At 39.1% G+C, this 22,892-nt stretch overlaps 1 protein-coding gene across 1 annotated transcript in view; it reads left to right on the top strand.

The window, feature by feature from the left end:
* Window positions 1–1,251: 1,251 nt before the first annotated feature.
* The window catches only part of cacna1db (calcium channel, voltage-dependent, L type, alpha 1D subunit, b), a gene marked incomplete at both ends in the record, with an annotated part of 68,765 nt that continues 47,124 nt past the window's right edge, over window positions 1,252–22,892 (top strand). Inside the window, 3 exons of the mRNA XM_079166981.1 lie at window positions 1,252–1,279; window positions 3,300–3,759; window positions 4,047–4,152. Coding sequence (XP_079023107.1) covers window positions 1,252–1,279; window positions 3,300–3,759; window positions 4,047–4,152 — 594 coding nt within the window. The remainder of the gene's footprint in view (window positions 1,280–3,299; window positions 3,760–4,046; window positions 4,153–22,892) is intronic.

The following is a 22,892-nucleotide window of genomic DNA, read 5'->3' on the forward strand; positions in this document are numbered from 1 at the left end:
AAAAAAATAGCCTAAATGTAATAACTCAGTAGTATACTTAAAACCATACTATATAACTTCCAAAGATAAACATACAATTCTCTGCTCGGTCATTTGGTCCAGTTGAGTTGCAGCTACATACCCCACCTGCCTCTGTTGAGGGAACATTGGCACAGGGATTAGAATCGGAGGATTACGCGCTACCATGAAACTGTTATCCTCCACACAGGCACAGGTAATCCAATCTAGTAACCTTCCAGCACAGCTCCGACAACTCATTTCCTCTCCAATCACTGCGGAGTGAGGGCAGAAAACGGCGCAATGAGGCCCCAGAGAAGAGCCAGGTGACAGAATGCCGTTCATTATAAAGGGAAGACCCCCGAGGGGTAAGTCCAAGGACCCTGAATATAGCATAGACCTCAATGGGATGAGGGCATGGTGTTTATCTTGTTATCCAGAAAACACTGACAGGGGAAAGCTAGAGTGATTTACAGCGACTCCACTGATCTGAATGATTTAGAATTCTAATGAGTTATACCCATTGCTATGACTGCAAAGCATTGCAGTTAAACATTGACATAAATATGCATTAGGCGGATTAAACACATGTTGTTTAGTTGTTGTTTTTGAGACAAGGCCTTACTCTGTGGGCTTCTCTCTGTGTGTTTGTGTCCCAGTGGCACATGTTGCTTAATTTATTGTAGGCCTATACGATTTATGCAACTATCTAATTAGATACTGACTTATTGTTGTCTTTACTGGTTGTTTGTTGTCATCTGCCCAGTCTTCATGAAGAATAATTTCTTTCTTTAGTCGCATGACATCCATTCTATTGATGATTTCTGTTTAAAGCATAAATAATGACCTGTGTCTGTCTGAAAACATTTGGCAATCCTGCCAGACTTTATTCTTGAGTTGAGATGTTTAATAAGCGCTTTTGACGTTTAGTGGGCAGCAACAGGTGCATATCCAGTTCGGATGTGATTCCAGCAGGCAATACTGTAGATTGCTGTAACTTGAGTCCAGATAATAATTGACGGTAGTTGGATTGATTGCTGCTGTCAGCGCGTCCCCTCGGATCCGCCGTGAATCTGCAGGCGGGCACCCGGATGTGGCGAAAATGTTTGGCGCTCCTCTCAGGGTTTGCGCTCGGAAAATATTTTATAATTCAGGTTGACGGCTCGGTTCAGGCTCACGCGTCGACACCTTTGGATGTTTTTCTTCCAACGATGAGTTGGACATAAAACGGACATTTTCAATGTGGATTCGAGGATGCAAGAAGCAGATGAACAGTCTGAAGGTAAATCACTGTGCGTGGAGCGCAGTAGGAGAGTTGGAGCGCTGCGAGAGAGGGGGCGAGAGCGCTCGTTTGGTTTATCCTCTGGATGCCTGTTCATTCTGTGTGGTTTCATGATCTAATTCGTGTCTGTGTCGAGGATTTTTTCTCCAATTTATTTGGGAACACAGATGTAATAGGGTATTGACATTGTGAGCGCTTGTTATAGGCTGCGTGATTGTAATGTCATCAAATCCATTGGGAATCGAGTTGCTGCTGTAGTTCAATGAAAAATGGTTGACCACGTTCGGTCTCTTTATGGCCAACTGTGCGTTTTAGATCTATGTGACAGCTTGGGGAGGATGCTTGGGATGTGTGCGCCCTCCACAATGAACTGAGAGACGCTAAATAAACTTTTCGCGTGGGGTGAATCGCGTTAGTTTAAAATCAGTTCCACGTTCAAGAAGTGCTCTTCCACAGGTCAAATTAAAGTTGAGAACAACAGCAGGGAGTCAACAGTTGTTATCCAGCAGCGTGTGACATACTGTATGTGCGAAGTCCAGCAGAGCTGCTGGTTATTCCTGGCACACCCCAGATCAGAGAAGCTGTGTTCATCTTTAAATAACAGGTTGCTCTTCTTATTTTGCACCTGTGGTGGTGTTGTGTCCTGGAATGAGGAGGGTCCTGTAGTAACTCATTCAGATGACAACTAGTGAATTTCTGTTGAAATAGCTTTTTACAAATGCAGTAAAAAAAAAAAGAGCAAATCATTCGAATTCAGGGAACAGATCTAAGATTCAAGAGTCAGTGGCAACCTTCTGTAAACAATATCTTTTATGTCTCTGATTTGTTTTGGTGTATTGACCATTTAATCACCCTCCTATAGTTCTTCACGAGTGGCTTCAGTCATCTTTCTCTCTACGTGTCTTTCCCCCTCTCACTCAGTCTTAAGAGTTATCCTGATGAATACTCAGTGTTTTAGATTAGGTCATCTCAGTGTGAGAGCTCTTCTAGTTGAACACAATAGTTAGCTGTGACTGTTTCTGCTGTAGAGCTGCAGTGAACCAAAGTGAATGTGTCAAGGGCACTGTCTTTTTCACTCGAGGTTTGCATTGATTTTAATGACTCTCTGTCTCTCTCATTAAGGCAGTCTGTCCTGCTCTCTCCCTCTTTTACGCTTTCAAAACAATCCTCTTCTTATTCTCGTTCTGGTTCTTGTTATTCTTCGTCCTCTAACTTTTCTGCCCAGGTTATTGTTGAATCTTTTCCTTTAAGTTCAGTTTTCATCTTCATTTGTACCAGTGGACAGTCACATACATTTTCAGCACGTATTAAAGTTGTACATGGCAGTGCTTTAATGTGAAATTACACTGCTCTTATCTGCAAAAATGAAAAGAATAGAATCTCCAGTCCCCTAATAGAAGGTCTTTATATTTTTTCCAGTTTGCTCAAATTCAATTCTGTCACTTCTCTGCTCACAGAAATAAGATCACATTCAAAACTGAAATACACGTCATCACTTAACTCACAGCAATTGCGCAATCTGTTTCGTGAAAGTCAGACTCATCAATGTTTGTTTCTTTGCTTCCTTTTCTCTTTCATTATTGAAAAAAGCACCTAGTTGCATGAGCATTTTTTTTTGTAAAATGTTCCAGTCTGGACATATAGCATATATGCAACGCTATGACACGCTATTGCACTTTATATTGCAGACCTCTTCTTTAAAAGCATTTCCCCCCTTATTTTAAGTGCTCTTTATGGATATTAATGTATTATTACATCCCTATTGGCTTATTCTAAAATGATATGACAATTTTGAGTTGTTAATGTTAAAGCTGCTATGCATAGAATTTGGTGCCCCCCTGTGGTTGCATCAAAAATGAAACAGTGGAAACGGTGTGGGGGAGGGGGGTGGGGGCAAACATCATGTTCCCCAATGTTGCATCAGGGAACATGATGTTTGCACATGTTTTTGTTTATACTCAAACTTACAGTCTCTAAATGTCATGACCATTTTGTGTCTGATCGCACCCTCTTCCTCCAGGGGCACAGTATGCCAGCAACAAAAGGACCACTCACACCTCAGCTCTCTGGTCAGAAAGCCAAACCTGTCTGCACCAGCTCCATCCCCCCGAGGCCCTGCATGCCCCGACTAGCACCGGCAAGCCCGTCGGCTCGTCTTGTGGCCTATTTGGGGCCAACAGTGGCATTCAGGACTCCGGTGGCACTGGTTCCGGTGTCAGCCCGGTTCTCGCTTGGCATGCCGCCATTAGTGCTGCTCGCCAAGCGCAGGGCGATGTCGCAAAGCCTGACTTGAGTTCACAGCCCACAGTTTGCACCACGGGACCAGCTCCTGTGGGCTCACTGGCGCAGAGGAAGAGGCAGCAGTACGCCAAAAGCAAAAAGCAGGGAGGATCTACCAACAGCAGGCCACCCAGAGCTCTGTTCTGCCTCACCCTCAACAACCCGATCCGCAGGGCCTGCATCAGCCTGGTGGAGTGGAAGTATCCTTCAGCACAGAGACAGAGGCTCTGGTTATATGGATGGATGGCAGATGCTTGGGGTTATGTTTGTTTGTATGGATAGATTGCCTCATAGCTCAGCGGATGAATGGTTGAGAGTTTTATGAATGAATGTATAGCTTAAAATACACAATATAAATAAGCGCATAAATAAATAAGTTATTAGCTTCAGCAACTTACATGCCCTGCTATGTCCAAGGATTCAGTAACTTCCAAAATCCTAATACCACTATGTATTTGATTAATGTCCTTAACAGTTTCTTTTCCAGACCGTTTGATATCTTTATACTGCTGTCTATTTTTGCCAACTGTGTGGCCTTAGCCATCTACATCCCTTTCCCCGGAGACGACTCCAACTCTACCAACCAAGAACTGGTGAGTGGTGCTGGAAAATACAGAAACAAGGCTTGGGCATGAAATGGAGAAACTGGGGTTCGCTGAAGTATATTATTCTTCCATTATTAAATGCTAATGCCATGTGTATATCCCTGCTGTGGAAATAGCCTACTGAGTGATGGTACAGATCAGCATGTTATAGTGATTTCATGGGTTTGGTTTAGGGGTCAGACGTTACACATTGGCCAAAAATATGTATTTTCTGTCACCGGAAAGTGTGTGTTGAGCTGAATTTGATCGTAAAAAGAACACACTGCAATTTATATAACCTGTAATATCTCTAAGAGTAGTTTAGTTTAGCTTAGCAGTGGCAACATTCAGAGCAGGCTTGGTGTTGCACGTCACTGTGCCACAGCACTTAAATTAGTTTGGATAAAAGAGATGCCGTCATGTCTTGTTACTTTAGTGGTATCAAGCCATAGTTTAGTTTGTTCACACTTGCACTGTGCTGCTAGTTGCTCGTGCCACTATTTGTCATCAGATGACACACAAAGGCGAGACTCAACACCTTTGCATGAGTGTGATTGGCTTGATGTGTGGACTGCGTCAGAGGGTTTTCCCGGCAATATTTGGATGGCTGTGTCGGGTTTCATTGTGTTTTTGACGCACACAATTACTGGTGCACACACACACACGCACACACACACACACTACACACACCCAGCAGGTCATCCCCCTGTGTGTCACAGCAGCTCCCCATGGTGTGAGAGCAGCACTGAGTTGAAAAGACAGAAAGGCAGTGAGAGATGAAACGCAGTTTGTTTTGGTGCCAAAATGACCGTGTAATCTGACAGCATCAAACTACTGACAACGTAACAATTATTACCGTTGAATACAATGCAATGTGTGAATGTAACTCAGATTTGATTACACATTACACTCAAATGATGTTCCTGTTGAGATCTACAACAAAGCAAGCAGTTCAACCCTAAGAGACTCACAGATGTTTAGATATTTGACAGCTCAGTATTGTGTGTCAAGTTGTAAAAAATATTAATTAATGAATTAAAATCCGTGCAAAAGGGCAGACAACAGAAGATTTGGTTCTAGATTTTACAATTGTTTTACCACACGTGAATTGATGAGAATGATAAAAAATTCTTCCACTATACCAGATTAACACACAAAGACCAAAAGGAACACCACAGAACAGTCGTCCTGTGATTTGGAATCAAAAACATTTGGAGATTCCTTGCAAGAATTGCATTTGTTGGCGCTTGTATTGTGAGGGCTTCAGTTCTGGAAACTGCTCAAAAAACCTTATTGTCAATTGTCACCTTAGCAGGCCTGTTAGCATTAATTCAATTATTTACGCCTGTGCTTTTCCTACTGTAACCTGTCAAATAAAGAGTTTGGTCAGATTGGTTGCCAGCATAACTCCAAATCAGAATAAAAATGCAGACGGACATTTCTTCCCCCTTGGCTGCTCGTAATTACGGTCTGAACAATATCACATGAACGCGGTATTACACGCAAATCAGGTTTTTGACAAAGATTTATATCATCAGCATGTAGCTTATTAGCCAACGGTTTATTATTCGGTTTTCTTATTGTTGTTTGGGTGGTTTGATAGTCAACACAATGTGAGACTTTGTCACGGGACCGCTCCCGTTTACAACCGACAGTCAGCGTTGGATTCTTTTAACCGTGACATCATTGTTCCAATTGTTATGAAGTAGTAACTTAAACCCAGCAAGTCTACAGCTAGATGTTTGACTTTGTAGTCATAGCAAAATAATCAGAATGAAAAAATGATGAATACATTTTAGGCACGTGTTTAAATTAGACCGAGAATTAAGATGAAATATATCTACAAGGAAAGCTTGTGCTCGAGTAGATATGTGGGTTCATTCACTTCACCAAAAACCATTTCACCGCAGATTGTATTGCCAAAAGGGCAATATCATTTTTGGTGTAGCAATGTCATCAGAAAACTTTGTCATGCAGTGCAAACATTAGCTTTTTTCTTTGAGGCTGGCAAGGGAGCTTTTTAGCTTCATAGAGGATTTGTACGTGTATGTGTGTGTTATCGTGCGAGACGGACACAGAAGCGTAGCATGTTCCCTCAACAGATGGGGATTATTCACGCTGTCCAAGTCATCACTGACTGCATAATGTACAGTGTGTGTGTGTGTGTGTGTGTGTGTGTGTGTGTGTGAATGTTTGTGCAGCTTTTTGCAGCTCTGGAGTCACATGACACACTGCTCTTTTCTGCTTTCAGAGATGAGGTGTCTAATCATCTGTAGTTAATCATTAATTTATATTTTCACTTTGCTAACAATTTATTTGGTCACCGTAAATATTTCATCAAAGGTGTATTGTTTTACATACTATCGTAATATTTATATTTAAGCCTCCTCATGTCATTGTGGTTGTTGTTATACCGTTGTTTTACAAAGTACTGGTAGTTTACGAGGTTATGGAGCACAGAATTTGATCTCATATATAATATTTCGTCCAGTTCATGAATGTGCTCTTTGGCAGGTGAACATTTGATGGCAGCCTGAATGTGTGAAAGAGTTCATTTCAGGCAAAAGACTTCAGGTGGAAATAAATTCTTCTCCCTCAACATGGTTTTAAAATGCTTTGCAACATTGTGCTCAAATTCTGCTCAAATTTGAAAAAGTGATACTTTGGTCTAATAGCCATTTATAGGAAACATGGTTAAGTGAGGCTCCACTCAAAGCCAGTATTTCAGTGTATCAGTGTCCATAGCAACTTCTCCAACCACTCCTGCGGCATAATCCATTTCTGCTCTGTCCACCCTCACTGTGTTCCTAACACGCAGTAAAGCTAAATGTGCCACATCAATGTGTTGCTATGTAAGCAAACATAGTTGTGTGTGACTTATTATACATTTACAGAACATTTACAACATATATTCTAGAGACGCCATAAGTTATTTTAAAAAACAACTCATTCAAGTTCTGGGAACACGGGTTTTCTCTCACCACAGTAGTATTTCCACAACCACTGCTTCCTTTTTTAGAGAGCATGTAGGTGTTGGTTCATCGGCTCCCTCATAGCAAAAAAATGGGACAGAGGAGGAGAAATAGACAACTTGGGGGACACAATAAGTCTTCACATAGTAGAAACTTGTGAGGACTAGCAATACTCCAAGTTATTAAGTAATTTGTGGAGTCTGGTGTTTGCTGCTCAGCTTAGTAGATTTCATGCCACAGCTTTTAAATTGACATACACTGGTGCTTTTCTATGTTTTAGCCTATTAAACATGAATTACTTTACATTACCGAGCTCACCAACGGGATTACCACACAAAGAACACATACTCGGAACAATAATGTAAGAATAACAAAATGTTCACTGTGATTTGATGACATTTTTGCTGAACATGACGGATGAATGAATAGTATGAAAGTAATCTAACAATGTGTGGGGTGATTTCAAAAACATGTCTGCAGTAATGTAAAATATATTTGACCTCGAGTTGATAAAACTCAACACATTTCAATCTGCATCTTTCAAGCCTTTTTGCCGAGCGCCGGTTCTGCTTCTCTGTTTTACATAAGAATTTTCATCCCATTCACACGAGTAGAACAATCATTTATGGCTGTTGTTGAACTCGTAAGTGTTTTCAGTGACAAAATGTCACCGTCAGTGTGTACTGAGCTACTGCGTATTTGAGTATGTGTTTTATTTTATATAAGAGATTGTGTGTGAGTGTGAGGGGCTGAGTGTGCAAGAAGAGAGAGTTGTGTGTGTCCGCGTTGTGTGTGTCCGAGTTGTGTGTGTGTGGAGGTTGAGCGATTAATCTGGGCACTGGATTAGTCGTCAGTAAATGAGCGGAGGTTGCAGAGAAAGAGGGGGAAAGAGAGAGATGCAGGGCAGGAGCTTTAAATTCCATCCTTTCACCCATCTATCTATCTATCTATCTATCTATCTATCTATCTATCTATCTATCTATCTATCTATCTATCTATCTATCTATCTATCTGTTTATCTATCTATCTATCTATCTATCTATCGATCTATCTATCTGTTTATCTATCTATCTATCTATCTGTTTATCTATCTATCTATCTATCGATCTATCTATCTGTTTATCTATCTATCTATCTATCTGTTTATCTATCTATCTATCTATCTATCTATCTATCTATCTATCTATCTATCTATCTATCTATCGATCTATCTATCTGTTTATCTATCTATCTATCTATCTGTTTATCTATCTATCTATCTATCTATCTATCTATCTATCTATCTATCTATCTATCTATCTATCTGTTTATCTATCTATCTATCTATCTGTTTATATATCTATCTATCTATCTGTTTATCTGTCTGTCCGTTTGTCCATGTTGATGCTGAGAGATGCTCTATATCCGATTTACTTTCAATTAGGTGTAAATCAAAAAATAAGTAAGTAAATAAATAAATAGATTAAAAAACTACTCTCAAATTGTGCAAATTGTCTAGATGCAATTGCAATATTGCGAGAGTTTTGCGATATTGTTTTATTTCCATCAGTTTCCACCCAATTGATTTTTTAAATATGTAACTTACATACAAATGAATTCAAAATAAAAAAGGAATGTGCCCTATTGTTGTGTAATCTTGTTTAACATAAAGACAACTACTCTCAACAAAAGGACAGAAACACAAACACAGAACCAGATTAACATGCTAGCAAGTCATCCCAAATATAACATGCAAGAAGCAATTTAAAATGGATTATGAAGACCTGCAGTTTTCTTGTTTGTGAGCTTTTGTTTTGTTTGTTGCTCCCATGTGTCCAGTCATTTCTCCATTACTCTCAGATTACTAAATCGGTCTACTTAACTGTCTCAGTCTCCTCCTACGTTTCCCATTCTGGTTTTCCTCTCTGTCTTCTCTCTTCTATCAGTTCTTATTTTCCTCCACTTCCTCCCTTTCCTGTGCTGAGTGGAAAATGATTAATATCCTGTTAAGCCGGTTAGTGATTTAGTAGACTTATGACGGCCCCTTTGACCGCTGGCCGACTAACATACACTGCTGATCAGCTCATAATCCCATAAGAGACCGATATGAATCGACTGTATGAGTGTAGAAGAAAGAGGTGAACACTTTAAAGGCATGGATGCACCTTAAAAAGGACATGCTCAGTCAGGTCAGTGAAAACTGACTAGGAGATTATAATCATGATATAAAGTCTAAATGTGATTGAGCGTATAGTTTCTTTAAGTTAAATCACAATTTGAGAATATATGATAAATCATGTGAAAAAGCTGCAGATTACTCTGGACAATCTTCTCTTTTTAACTACTAATGTGCAACTACTGAGCAGGGCATCGTATAGAAGTTGATAGAAATGCTTAGTATTTACTTTATATCCAAATTCAGCAATGCTGTTACTGTCTGCTCCCAAACAAAGCAATAACCACAAACGTCTGCTCCATGAAATATTATTTTCTATCGTCACCCTGAAGTATTTATTCTCAGTCTAGAAACTCTCTCCCTAAGTGTGGTTGGTCGCAAAGAGGCTAATTTCACTTTTACGATCTCATAGGTTTTCTTTCATCAAATGAAAATACAAGCACATCAATAAAACAGTATAATAAATGCCCTGTGCATAATTTTACACATTTTAAAATCTCAAAATCTCTGCCTGAGATATTTGGTGCATGGACATTTTTCTGAGTTCTGAGTTTGAACTGAGTCTGGCTACTATCAGCATGTGATGTCTGACCTCCCTGAAGACTGAAGGTTAAGGGTTTTCAAGTCTGAAAATAAAAAAAAGGCCAAAACTCAAACTGTCCATGCTTTCACTGTCAGTGAAACTGCTTTCAGTTCTACTACGTCTCTTCAGTGACAACGACATCAATTAGAGACAGATTAGTGTACAAACTGAATTATATACAAGGTCATGTCAGCAAGAGTAAATCTGATCAGAGTGTGTGTAGGCGTTTTAGGGCCATTGGGCTTAACTGAGAAACTGAAATGACCTGCTTGCACCAAACCCTCCCTGCCTCTGGCATTCAAACTAGGGCTCTGAAAACATGTCAACATACTAAAAGGGGATTTTTTTTTTCAGAGTCTGTGTATTTATAAATCACAGTGTGCAGTATGTTGACTAAACAGCAGTGAAAGGATTCGATTTAATGTATGTATTATACTGTCTAACTAAAGTGGGTTGGCAACAACAATAACATCTCCTCAATTATAGAGCAATATTTACTAAAGAATATAAAACCTCATCATTTAAAATACCATACTAACTCATTCTATCGAGTCAAATTGTGTCTCTGGTGTTTTAACACAGTCCTATGATTTAAAAAAAATTAAATATATGTTCTGAGGCATTTTAGATCTCAAGCTGATTTTTAAGATATTTGAGTGACAATGAATATTATGATAATTTGTCTTATGTGGCAAGTAGATGTTGACTCATTACTTAGCTCATATAAGCACCTGCTGTATACAGAGACCTGGCATGAAGTGAAGGGAACAGCTGTGATAGCATTGTAAGGGCTTTGTGAGCTATTTGAGGCTATTTTAAAGTGATATTTTATTCTGTGGATAATTAACAACGATGCACACACCTAGAATGAAAAGACTATTTCTTGTAATTATAAGCAGATTCTCAGAGTATTAAAAAAACCCTCAGTGGTTGTGTTTGCATTGTGTCCTCATTTTTGGAGTCCATTTTAACTTCATGTGGGTGAGCCTTCAGATGAACAGCATGAGTCAGAGATCAAATCTTTTGTCTAATGCAGGGTTGGATATCGGAGTTGAAGGCATGGTAACAAGCCACATCATTTTTTGATTAAAACTACAGGCAGACTCTGAAGCAGGGGTCTTTCTCTGTGCCTGAGTCATGGCATTAAGTCAAAACACACAGCGGCAAACATCCAGACTTCAACCCATAGTTTTATTCACTTCAGATGTAAAACTGAATCTCATAAACAGGCAAATTCTTCCAGCCCAACTGTAGCTTTTGCAATTTTGAACAAATGTCAGAGTCCATGTCTGACTGATTTGTCTCAATCAGTTATCAGATCAGTCGAGGTCCTGGTTCCTGACGGCATATTAAACCTGGATGGCCGAGCAGAGCGCCTTTTTGTTTCTCATTAGTTTCATATTTAACCTTGGAAGGGATTCATTTTGAGAAGGTTTGGAATTCGGTACCTTTGACCAGTGTTATTATCTAGTGCGATTTGAAACAAGCCCAAGAAAAGTAACTTAAAACCCTCCTTAAGCGCAGCCCTGACTGTGCCTGTTCCTTTCATGAGGGCAATAGCTTTTGAATCAATATGAATAAATATATATTTTTCATACATGCACCTTATGTTTACGGTGTGATCATTAAGCTCATTAAGAGAGCAGCAAGGCGTTGTATTGTCACATAAGGATCCTTTTGTCTGCACATTGCTCCTCACTGTGATTCAGGAACATGTTTGAGTTGGTCGTGTAACAGCAATCATGAGACCTGCATGCTTTAAGTAGGGCAGGCTAATACAAAACAGCAATACAGGAGTGAGTACATTCAGTTCTCTCTCTCTGTGTGTGTGTGTGTGTGTGTGTGTTCATACACGTATGTTGTGTACTAGTCAGACAGTCAAAGCACAGACTATGTTTGTGACCTCAGAGGATGATGCATATGTACAGACTGCTGTGCGTTTGTGTGTGTAAATTAGTGTTTTTGTGCTTGTGTGAATCTAAACATACAGTATGCCTGTTTGTGTTTTTATCGAGAGTTTCCACACACAGTCTGCACACACTTGTGTATCTGTGTATGTGCATGTGTTGCAATCAAGTATGTTGTGTGTTTTTACGTTTGCGTGTGCGTGTTTCTGAGAACAGAATGTCAGGTTGCGTCATTTTTCCTCTCAGTCAGGGATTAAAGGTTTAAAGAGGAAGGGACTTTAAATCATATATAACACATTTTACAAAACCACAGTTTGATTATTTCATGTGATTCTGCTTATGTTCGCCACATTGTGATACGTACTGGAAAATATTTTGTTGTGCTGCTGATTTCAGTAATATTTGGAACAGCATCGGGTATCGGCTGTCATCCTAAAGCATCTAAAAGAGAGGGAGAGAGAGAGAGAGAGAGAGGGAGAGAGAGAGAGATAGAGAGAGAAAGAGATCAATTAATTGTATTGGTGATCAGACTAGAGCGGCGTGTTACTGGTTGTTGACCTAGCAAGTTGTCAGCCTTTAGTTTATAGTCAAACGTACTATAAACAAATGCTTTGACGTCCAACTCTTTGTCATTTTGTAATAATTTATGTCTTCAGTCTGTCTGCGTGACTCCATATTCATGTGTATAATGAATGTGCGTGGGTGGGAGGAAGGATAGGTGTCTTGATGTGAGTGTGCGGTATGTCAGGTGAAGCCCTCTCATTAACAGCCAGGCACAGGAAAGCATGGATGGTGTGTTTGGAGACTGAGATAGGTTTTTATTAAAAGATTGTTCTGGGTATCTGTGAGGAGAGCCATGGCTCACCTGTGAAATCACAGAACTCATAAACTGAACACTGTTACAAAGTTATTAAAATAATAGAATTAATTCCCAGCACATCTTGTGGTCAGTGCTTCATCGAATAATTCAAAGACAAGTATTGCGTTCCCCTCCAAGTGTCAGTTGTTCAGCGGTGGATACACATTCGGCCATGTTGGTCCACTGCTGTCTGGGTCAGTTGGTGGTGACAGTCAGGAGCTAAAAGCATACGGAGTGGTGTTAAAAGATGCTAATCGTTTTCCTTCTGATCAAGTAGCTGATTGTCATGAACCTTGCAACATTTTCACAACTGCTGTCAGGACGGTTAACATGTTCATATGAACTTCTTCAACCCATTAAAGATTAGAATTACAAGATACAAATAACCAGTTAAGGTTTTCACACATTTTCACACAAGAGCTATTTGAATGAAATAATGCAATAACTCAAAATGCAGAGATTATAAAAAATAGAGAGGTGACGTTAAAATAAACTGTATACAATATATACATTCCAATATTTTAGAATTTGCAAGTGAAATGTGCAAAGATATTGTCTGAACTATTTAGCATATACGTAGGTATAAAGTAAAATATACATAAATATATATTAAAGTACCGTATATGATGTAATGCAGTTTACGTAATATACACACTTGTGTTAATACAAGTCTATGAGGCCCATATAATAGAAAATACTATATAATATAGTGTCATACAAAACGATGATACAATTTAATATTTGGTGTAACATTACACAGAGTGTGGGAGAGGCCTCAGAATGATTGGTTGATAAACTTTTTAATCAAGTCCTCACATTGTTTTTCTCGATGACCACCAAATAGCACTACGTGTTCCATTACTTGCTCCCGTAAAGTGAAGAGAATGACACAGCAGGCTGCGTTTTCCACACTGTGATCAGATAACAAGCGTCAATGCTGCCCACACACTCGCCTTCAACACAAATAGAACAAGTCCTAAAATGAGTTCATTAAAATGTAACTGAATTAAAATGACTCAACGGGATATGAGTGGATAAAGATGGGACCTTACACGCACAAAGACTCAACTTTTGATTGTATTCCAATAAATCTAGGCCTATCTGTACGAGACTTTGGAGGGTTGAGCTCACGTCTTGATTTGCCACATTGGCAGAAACCTGAAGCATTAACGCACGGATGGCAAGATGGATGTATGGATGGAGAGAGAAAGGGATGGAGAGCTGGTGGGACAGTGTGAAGAACACCATTGTTAATATTCTTAAAGCTTCATTTACCCTGTTGGTTTACAGTCAGTTGAAGCTCACTCACTTTCCACTGTCAGGTCTGTGTGTGTGTGTGTGTGTGTGTGTTTAACACACCATGAGCAGGTAGGAAGATTCATGCGTGAATGTTGTGGAAATGATTTGGCAACCTTCTGAGCTGTTAACAAAGGGACTGCAGTACGTTCAAGGTTGTCATCTGTTTGAGTGTGTGTGTGTGTGTGTGTGTGTGTGTGTGTGTGTGTGTGTGTAGTCAGTTTACCAATAACAAATAAGAAAACAGTAACTGATGAATATTTTGACAAAAGAATCATTAATCAAGTAAAATGCCAAATATGTTATTGTTACAGCTTCTGAAATGTGACAATGTGCTTTTCTCCATTTTAAATCTGTTTATTAATGTTGTTGGATTAGATTTTGAAGAGTGTGTACGTGTGTATCAGCAACCATGTGACCTGTTGAAATGTCTGGGGGCAGAACGCTAAACAAAATTAATTCACGCATTCAATGGCTTTTTATGATTTTTGAGTGAATTTTTTGTAGAAAATACTCAGCAGCTACGTTCACACATTACATTACATTTCCATTTTCCAACTGTTTAGACAAAAGCTGCAATTTGCGCCTTTGTAAATTGTGATGATATTTGTCATTTTACATTTTATAGAAGAATTTTAATCAATCTATTAATTAGTAGGGATATGACAATATACTGTGAGACAACATTTGTCAACCGTCACTGATTATACTGTGGTTTCTATGTCTTTAACATCTCTATGAGCCCATTATGGGCAATCTTGCAAAACGTTTTAATGACAAAATTGTTTTTTATATGACTTTTGTATCATTTTAATGAAGTTCCTTAATATGTCATGTGTTTAGTTGACTGCATTATCCAAAAAGCTTCCTGGCTTTTTTATCCTTTAGTAGTGTCGAAAATCACAAATATACATCAATAATGTGTTATAAAATTACAGTATTTTATCCGTGTTTCCCACCCTACAGACCTTTTTCACAGCAGACAGAACTTTTCACAGCAGGAAAAAGCACAGGTGCAACTGATAACAGTAACGATGGCTCAGTTCCATTTAGTGTCCCTGTGAAATATTCCAGCGAGCCAGCATGCACTGTACCGGGACCTTGAAACTGTCTCTCCTGACTGGAACGCAGCCATCGTTACCGTTATTAAATACACCTGTGATATTCCTGCTGCAACGTGTCAAAAGGTCCGCTGTGCAAAAGGTCTGTTAATTTGTCATTAATAAAACCGTATCACTGGTTTCAGGCTTGTGTGCCTGAGTCAAACACATTAAAAACAATATTTTTTGTGTGATCTTTGGACAGTTGTTTGTTTTGTAATTTTGTAAGCAGCATAGATATATTTTGTAACCACTGAATCTGCGCGTATGTGTCACCGTTGAAGTTGCCTTGGGACATCTGTGATAATTCAGCTTTAAGAGAGTGCAGTCCCATCATTGTGAGTCATGTCCTTCCTTCTATGCGCTGTCACTCCTCTTCATCATTATCATGTAATAAATATAGAATCTCTGTATAACTACAGCAAACATGTTCACAAATATATCGTCTCATTGAAGAAGATTATTTGTTTCAGTGGTTGAGAGCAAAATGCTCATCACATTTTTTTACTTTTAATACAAAATATAATATAAACCAGGACACACAAACACACGCGTGGGCATGTCTGAGCGTTATGCATGTGTTTGTGTGTTTTAAATGGAGCCCTGGGGCTTTAAAGGTTTTTAGGCCGTCGGGTGACAGATGTCAAGAGGCCTGTTGGACAGACTGCTTAGCACCCAAAGGCCCAGGGACCACAAACACTGCAGGGAATTTGGTACATAAACACACTCGCAGTCAGTCAGTCAGTCAGTCAGTCAGAGTCTCTCACTCTCACTCTCACTCTCACACTCTCTCTATCTCAAATTATAATTTTAAAGCTTTGTATTCCAAAACCACATTTTGTTCAGACATTAGCCACGGAGCACACTTAATAAATGCAGTGTTAAGCCTTGTGCTCCAGACTGAAGGACTCAAAACACAGTATTCTGCTGGATTTAACCCAAATCACTGTTTGGTGAGAAGCTCATTGATTGAATTTAAATGAAAAGACGAGACACAAAAAGGAAATGATATTTGTTTAATACATATTCAAGCACACAGTGAGGCTCAGGTTAGTGTACCACACTCCACATGAACCTCTCTTTGACGGACACGGCCAGCTGTTGTGTTTGATGTGGACAATATTGAACAAATATTGAATAAAGTACGAAGAAACACTCAAATTCAAGATATCTGTTTTAATACCTTTTCATCATTCAATAACTCAAAAGTGCGGATGTATTGGTTTTTATTTTCTGAATTAATCATCATCATTATTATAGTCGTTAATCATCCTTTGAAAAAGTGATTTGTGTTGCACCAGCGAACATTTTGATGTAGTTCTATTGTTCCAAATGACAAATGATATATATTATTCAAACAAAACTGTTCAAAATGAATAATGAAAGTGGCAGTAGATTGAATGACCAGGAAATGATGATGAGGAGATTATCTGTTACAGCTAAGCAGGTTTATGGTTCGTGGGATTGATGAGAACTTAAATCGCTCTTTAGCTTGCAACAGTTTTCTTCTTTCCAGCAGGATGCTTGGCTATGCAACTCAAGAACTGACATTCAAAGTTTGAAATATGAATACAAAAAGTTAAAAATGAAATGACTTTTAATATATTTTTACATTTAAAATCGTTGTGACACTGACACTACTTTTAGCATTTCAAATGAATATATCACCATTACCTTATCCTCCTCTTTGGCTCGGTAACTCAAACTTAGCTGTGGCCTGCTGCACTCATTTATATTTTCACTGTAACCTCAACTTGGCCCTTAAATATTGCAGACCCATTATATTACTAGGCCGACCCTTGACCTCCAGTAGGACCGTTCTCTGCCCTGAGTCGATCTCTATGTCCAGGTTAACTGGCTCTACAGAGAAAGACTCGCTATGTTCATCTTTTTGTAATGTTTTGGCTCTTGTATAACATCTGAGTTGCCGCTGTTTGGAGTTTAGCTTTACTTCTTAACTTTCTGTTCAAAAGGCAAAAGAAGCAGCTTTACAAAACCTGACACCAACAAGTCGCAACATGATGTTATATGGATGTTGTTCAGAGTTTCAAAATCCTGGCAGACCTGAAAACATATGATTTATTTTTGCAAGAGTGATTTGTTTTGGAAGGTACTGACAACATCCCGCCAACAGAGACGCAGGGCCTTTATTTATCAAACTTCTAATATAACACTTAACAATTCTCGAAAGATTCATTTTAGTAGTAAAATTGTTACAAAAAGACAAATCTTTCTAACAAAATGCTCTACATTTGCCCGCTTTTCATAATTTAAACTGTAAATAAAAATGTTTCTGCTAAAATATGTCATTTTAATTGTTTAAAAAGTGAATTTAATTTCTATGAAATCATAAATAACTCCAGTTGCAATTTTCATGTGAAATAAAACCCTCTAATATATTCAGAATGTATAAATGAATAACAAAAGTGATGAAATAACAGGACTTGGTTCGGATGGAAAAAGAGCAAGGCTACCCTGCATGTTGCTCCAGCTAACATGTTATTCATCATGACCAGTGATATTTTGTACAATCACTCCAAAATACGCAGAACACAACAGAACAAACGCAAAATACAAATGTATTTCTGTGATGAAATTTGTTTTTGTGGAAAAACAAATGTGTGTTGTGAGGATGCTCATGCTAAAGCATGCACTGCATATGTATGCATTTTAACTAGCTAGGTGTTCATATTCATCATGTTGCTCCTTCACCTCATTTTACATACAGCACAGCCTGCTGCCGTGACAACTGTGGCCATGGAGACTTGTGGAGCATCGGAGGAGAAGGCTCTCGACAGGAGAGAGAAAAGGCGGAGAGGAGAAAAAGTGGGACAAGAAATGGAGAAAAGAGCAGAGATGACAGCAGAATGGTCAAGAAAGGGCAGAGGAGAGAGAGAGAGGAGATGATAATAAGAGAAAGAAAAAAAAAGTGGATGACACAAGCAGGGAGAAGAGGAGAGGTTAAGATGGTAGGTAACGAACAGATGAGAGAGGAGAACGAGGAAATGATAAGAAAGGGAATAATTAAAGAGGGGGAGAGAAGGTGAAACTAGAGCAGGACTGGAGACATGAATGAAAAAAGGTAGATGTAAAGAAAGAGAGGAGGTGAACTTTCTTCTTTCTCTCATCCTCTGTTTTGAATGAGACCTGCTGTTCATCTGTTATCAACATGTTTAAACTCACTCAGCTGCTAATTTAAGTCATGCTGTTTTTAGCAGCTTTGATCAGCAGCAGTAATATGTGTGTGTGTGTGTGTGTGCATGTGTATATTTGTATCATCACTTACTTACAGACTGATGAAGCCATTTCACGGTACACATGACTGTTCTATGTTCTATAGCGAAGCTTTAAAGTCTTAAAACCAACTCTGGATTAGTAAGTCGCTCTTGGTGGTCAGCCAGTATCGACGTTGGCTGCTTCGACTGTGTTTGTGGCCATGCTCGCTGTTTTAACATCAGGATTATGAATATCCACAACTAAAAATAGACACTAGCTACTGTATATGGACATGATTGGAAAACCAGTAGAGAGAACAGGAAGGCACGGAGGCTGAAGTCAGCTGCTAAACCATCAATAACGCTGGTTGGACTGATGCTGCTAAAGAGCTAAAAGAGATAGAAAAGATCAGTGCTGGACAATGATTGTCTTTGTATCTTTTGTTGAAGTGAAGCTATAGCTGAATACCGGGTTTGATGCATATGATGAACCTGGAATTAAATAAAAATAGTTTTGTGATTGGGATGCTTATTTAGTTTTCTTTCTTTAAAAATGAACCAATGATGGATATAAAACCGGCACGTGTAAGTGTACGTAAGTTAGCAATTAAGTAAGTATACGTAAAATGAACATGTTAAATAATTGCGGTATAGCAAGGAAATCATAGGAACAATGCTTAAATACTACGCTACCACCTGTAGGGCCATTTGGGTTCCCAATGCAAATCAAACCATAGGGGAAAAATCTAAATGTCAAAAGTTAGTCTGGATCCCTGCAGTGCGGTTATCTGAAGTCATCTGTTATTATCCAGGAGTTAAATCTTTAAGCGTGTGTTCATGATCCCACAGACGTCTTTTGTTTGCCTAAAGAGATTAAACGATTACCCGGGATGAAACTAATGTTAGAATTAGGTCACATGTAGGGCTACGTTACCAGTTAATTGGTGAAATCCACCATGAGTTAAACAAACAAAAAAACTCAAGAAAACGGACTCCAGCTTCGACAGATAGTAGCTGTGATATATGCATGATGACTCACTCGAAGGCGGGAAAATATCAGGACTGTAGTGTTCTGCCACAACAACAGAGACGCATTTGACAGCTTTGGACATCATTTTCAGTCTATTGTGGGATCACATCCAAATCAGTAGACAGAATAAGAAGTTCATCAAGATAAGAGAATACATCAATACTCATCATCATTAAAGTATACAGCAAATATTGTTAAATTACATCTTTTTTTAATCTCATGTCCCTGCATTAAGGCACCATTGCTGTGAGTATGTCCACCTTGTCTTCAATCATATACCCGCACGTATAAAATACTTTTTTATCATAATGTACCAGCGTGACTTAAACTGTTGGGATGTCACAATCTACAATAGATAAAATGGGTATTTAATTCTACCTATTTACACCGGCCTGTAATAAGTAACAGAATATTTTCCCAGCAGCAAACAACCAGACATTATTAAAAATATGATGTTCTTCGCTTGAAAAGTTTTCCAGAGACATTTATGCGACATTTGTACTATAAGCAAAAAAGGGTACTTCAATTTTAAAATAGCTTGTCTTTGGTCAGTAATACGTTTATAACCTTTCTTTGACCACATCTTCTGTTCAGGTTGAACTTTTCATGACACTTGCTTCCCTGACTTTTGCTTGTCTGCCTTCTGCATTAAACTCTGATTGGAGCGTCTGTGTACCTCAGGTTATGGAGGTAATGACTGAATAGATGGGTTTGACCATATGTGGAAAATAGGCTTGATAATATATCACATTCAACAGAAATATACACCTAATAGTTTCAATCTTGCACACTAAATGGAAAGACTTATCAGGTTAATGATTAACACCTAGCAATTACAGTGTTCTCCTCTGTATTGATATTTTACGTCATCTACATCCAACATGATATCACAGGACAGACCTCGATATACAGAGATGAGAGAGATGTGGAGATGGAGAGAGAGGGAAAGAGAGAGAGAGAGAGAGAGAGAGAGAGAGAGAGAGAGAGAGAGAGAGAGAGAGAGAGAGAGAGAGAGAGAGAGGCACACAGAGGAATAGGGAGAGACTTGAGAGAAGCAGACATGCTGGAGAAGAGAGGTGGGAAGCTGACAATATAAATCACGTCTCCATGTTTCTCTTCTCTTGTTCTATGAGTGCTTCAGGACAAAGTACTTTTATTGACAGTCTTCCTTCCGTCCTTTGCTGGAAGAATTGAACAAAAGGTAACATGTAGAAAGTGGAAACACGATGCTGCATGTGGGTTCAAAATCAACCCAAATAGACTCCAACGTTATGCAGTTTACAGCGGCTTTGGAAACTCTTTCTTGGCCAATTTAGTAAAACAATGCAGGTAGCAGCCAGTGGGAAGACAGATGATTCATAGTGTTTTCTAATTTAATCCTGTTCATCCTGAAAGTAAAAGGTCAGCTGCTCATTCTGGATTAGACCAAGTTAAAAGCTGATATGAAACCAGGGTGTACTTTTTTCAGGGTTTCATGTGACCTCTCTTGTCCATTATTCGTGCAGGATCATTTTGGGTTTTTGTATTTTTTGACATACTTTATTCTATAGTTTTTTGTTTGAAAATGACAATCTTCAAATCTTCAAACATATGCAAAATGTGCAGCTCTAACCTGCAGCAACAGGAGGGGTGAAGATAAATAACCTTCCATTGAAGCATCCATAATATAACCACATCGGGTTTTCTCTCGGATATGCGCAGAGAGAGTGATGGACATGTCGAGCAACGGAGACCTAATTCCTCTGTTAACAGCCCTGTACTCTATGACTGTGTGTGTGTGTGTCTGTGATGTTAATCCTTAGTCTTTGAAATTGAGCATTTTTAGATAAGTTTAGAATATATTACAACAACAAATACAACATTTAGATATATAAAATGGCTTTAACATCACTTCCTGACACGACATCCTTGTACAAGACAGATGCTGTAGATTTAAGACAAACACTCCATTAGTCTTTTTAGAAGAAGAGGCGCACTAATGGAGGAGATGTTAGTGACTCTATTGTTCAGCCTGTGGTCGCGTTCTGGAGCAATCAGCATGATCATCCTCAGCCTCTCTGGCCCTCATTAATCTTATTAAGACCAATGGGAACACAGGCTAATAGGAGCTGATTAGCCTGTCTCTGGCCGCCTGGCTGATTCACCCACATGCACTCGTTCACATGCACATGGCCTCACATACACTACTAGCACACTGACAGAATCACACTGACACACTCTCGAGTACACTGACGTCCACCGAGAAAAGTCGGTGGGCAGAGACAGATACTGACCGAGAGGCAAAGCCGAGGCACTGTCACCATAACAACTCGAAGGTATTGAGGTAAAAAATACAAGCCTAGCTCGCAAATATCAGACTTCAGACTATAGCTCAGTTCTTGACAATCAGAGATGATTCTTCGTTCCTGTGTGCTGAGTTGTTACTCACACACCTGCAGATTATGACACATCGAGTCAACCTCGTTGATTTTTGTCATTTTACCCAATGGTGCTGTGATTATTTACCATGATGTGACTATAGGACGTCTGATCCATCAGTGGCTTTGTGAATATGTGTGTGCTCTTGTTTTTAGCCATGCTCAAGGGATGGCAATATCAGTCTGAAATATATATTATAGATTGCCGGGACATTTTGTAGATTCATTGTGCGCATGACATTCCCATCAGCCTCTGCTGTACTTTGCGTTGAGTACTTATTACTAAAAGTCTGTAACATGCTAACATGTTACAGACTTTGTGGGCATGTTAGTATGCTGATGTTAGCATTTAGCCCCAAAGCACCACTGTGCCTGGCTGTAGACCACAGTTTTCTTTTATAAAAGGTGGACACATTTCTCCTGACGTCTGCAGAGGAGGTTGCTGATTCAGCGGAGGCCCTACATCCACTATAAGGAGCTGAAGGAAGTCTTGATTTATCAAGTCATCACAAAACATGTTTTCCTTTCATCAGTTTTTAGGAAGATGCTTACTCTACTAAATAATAAGATTCAGCATACAGGCTTAACTACAAAAATACAGTATGTATCCCATCTTCTATTTAATTGTAGGAAGATATTTTATGAAACTAGTTGCATTTAACAAACGTAATAAAAGTAAAATCCTGTATTGGTACATTGTAGCAACGTATGTCTTCAGTCCACTTGACCACCATTTTGAAGATTCAAAGATTTTATTCACCACATGATCCAACTATGTGGAGTGAAATGCGATGTGGTATACTCGTGTGCTAAAAGATTAGCACAAAAAGATGCAAAAATGCATATTGTATATTGTGTATATAGTATAAAAAAGTCGCAATTCTATTGCAAACTATATAAAACATTTTTGCACACGTTTAAGTGCAAAATGTGCACGGCAGTGCAAAGGATTCACTTCACAGAGGACAGTATGCTGAACAAGGCTGAGGGTATACAGAGGTCAGAGTTCATCCATCCAGGTGGCCGGAGGAAAGAAGCTTTATCTACAGATGTGAAGAAGCTAGAATAATCTATTGCTGGGTTGGTGAGGATCCTACATAATCCTGCTCGCTCGTTCTCCACTATCTGGTCCTCCAGAGTGGGAGAGTAGATCTCTGTCTGCTCTGCTCAGGACAGTAGAGCTCTACAATCTGTGTTCTTCTGTTCTTTACTAAC

This window comes from Pholis gunnellus (assembly GCF_910591455.1).
Source record: "Pholis gunnellus genome assembly, chromosome: 2".
In the NCBI taxonomy this organism is placed as follows: Eukaryota; Metazoa; Chordata; class Actinopteri; order Perciformes; family Pholidae; genus Pholis; species Pholis gunnellus.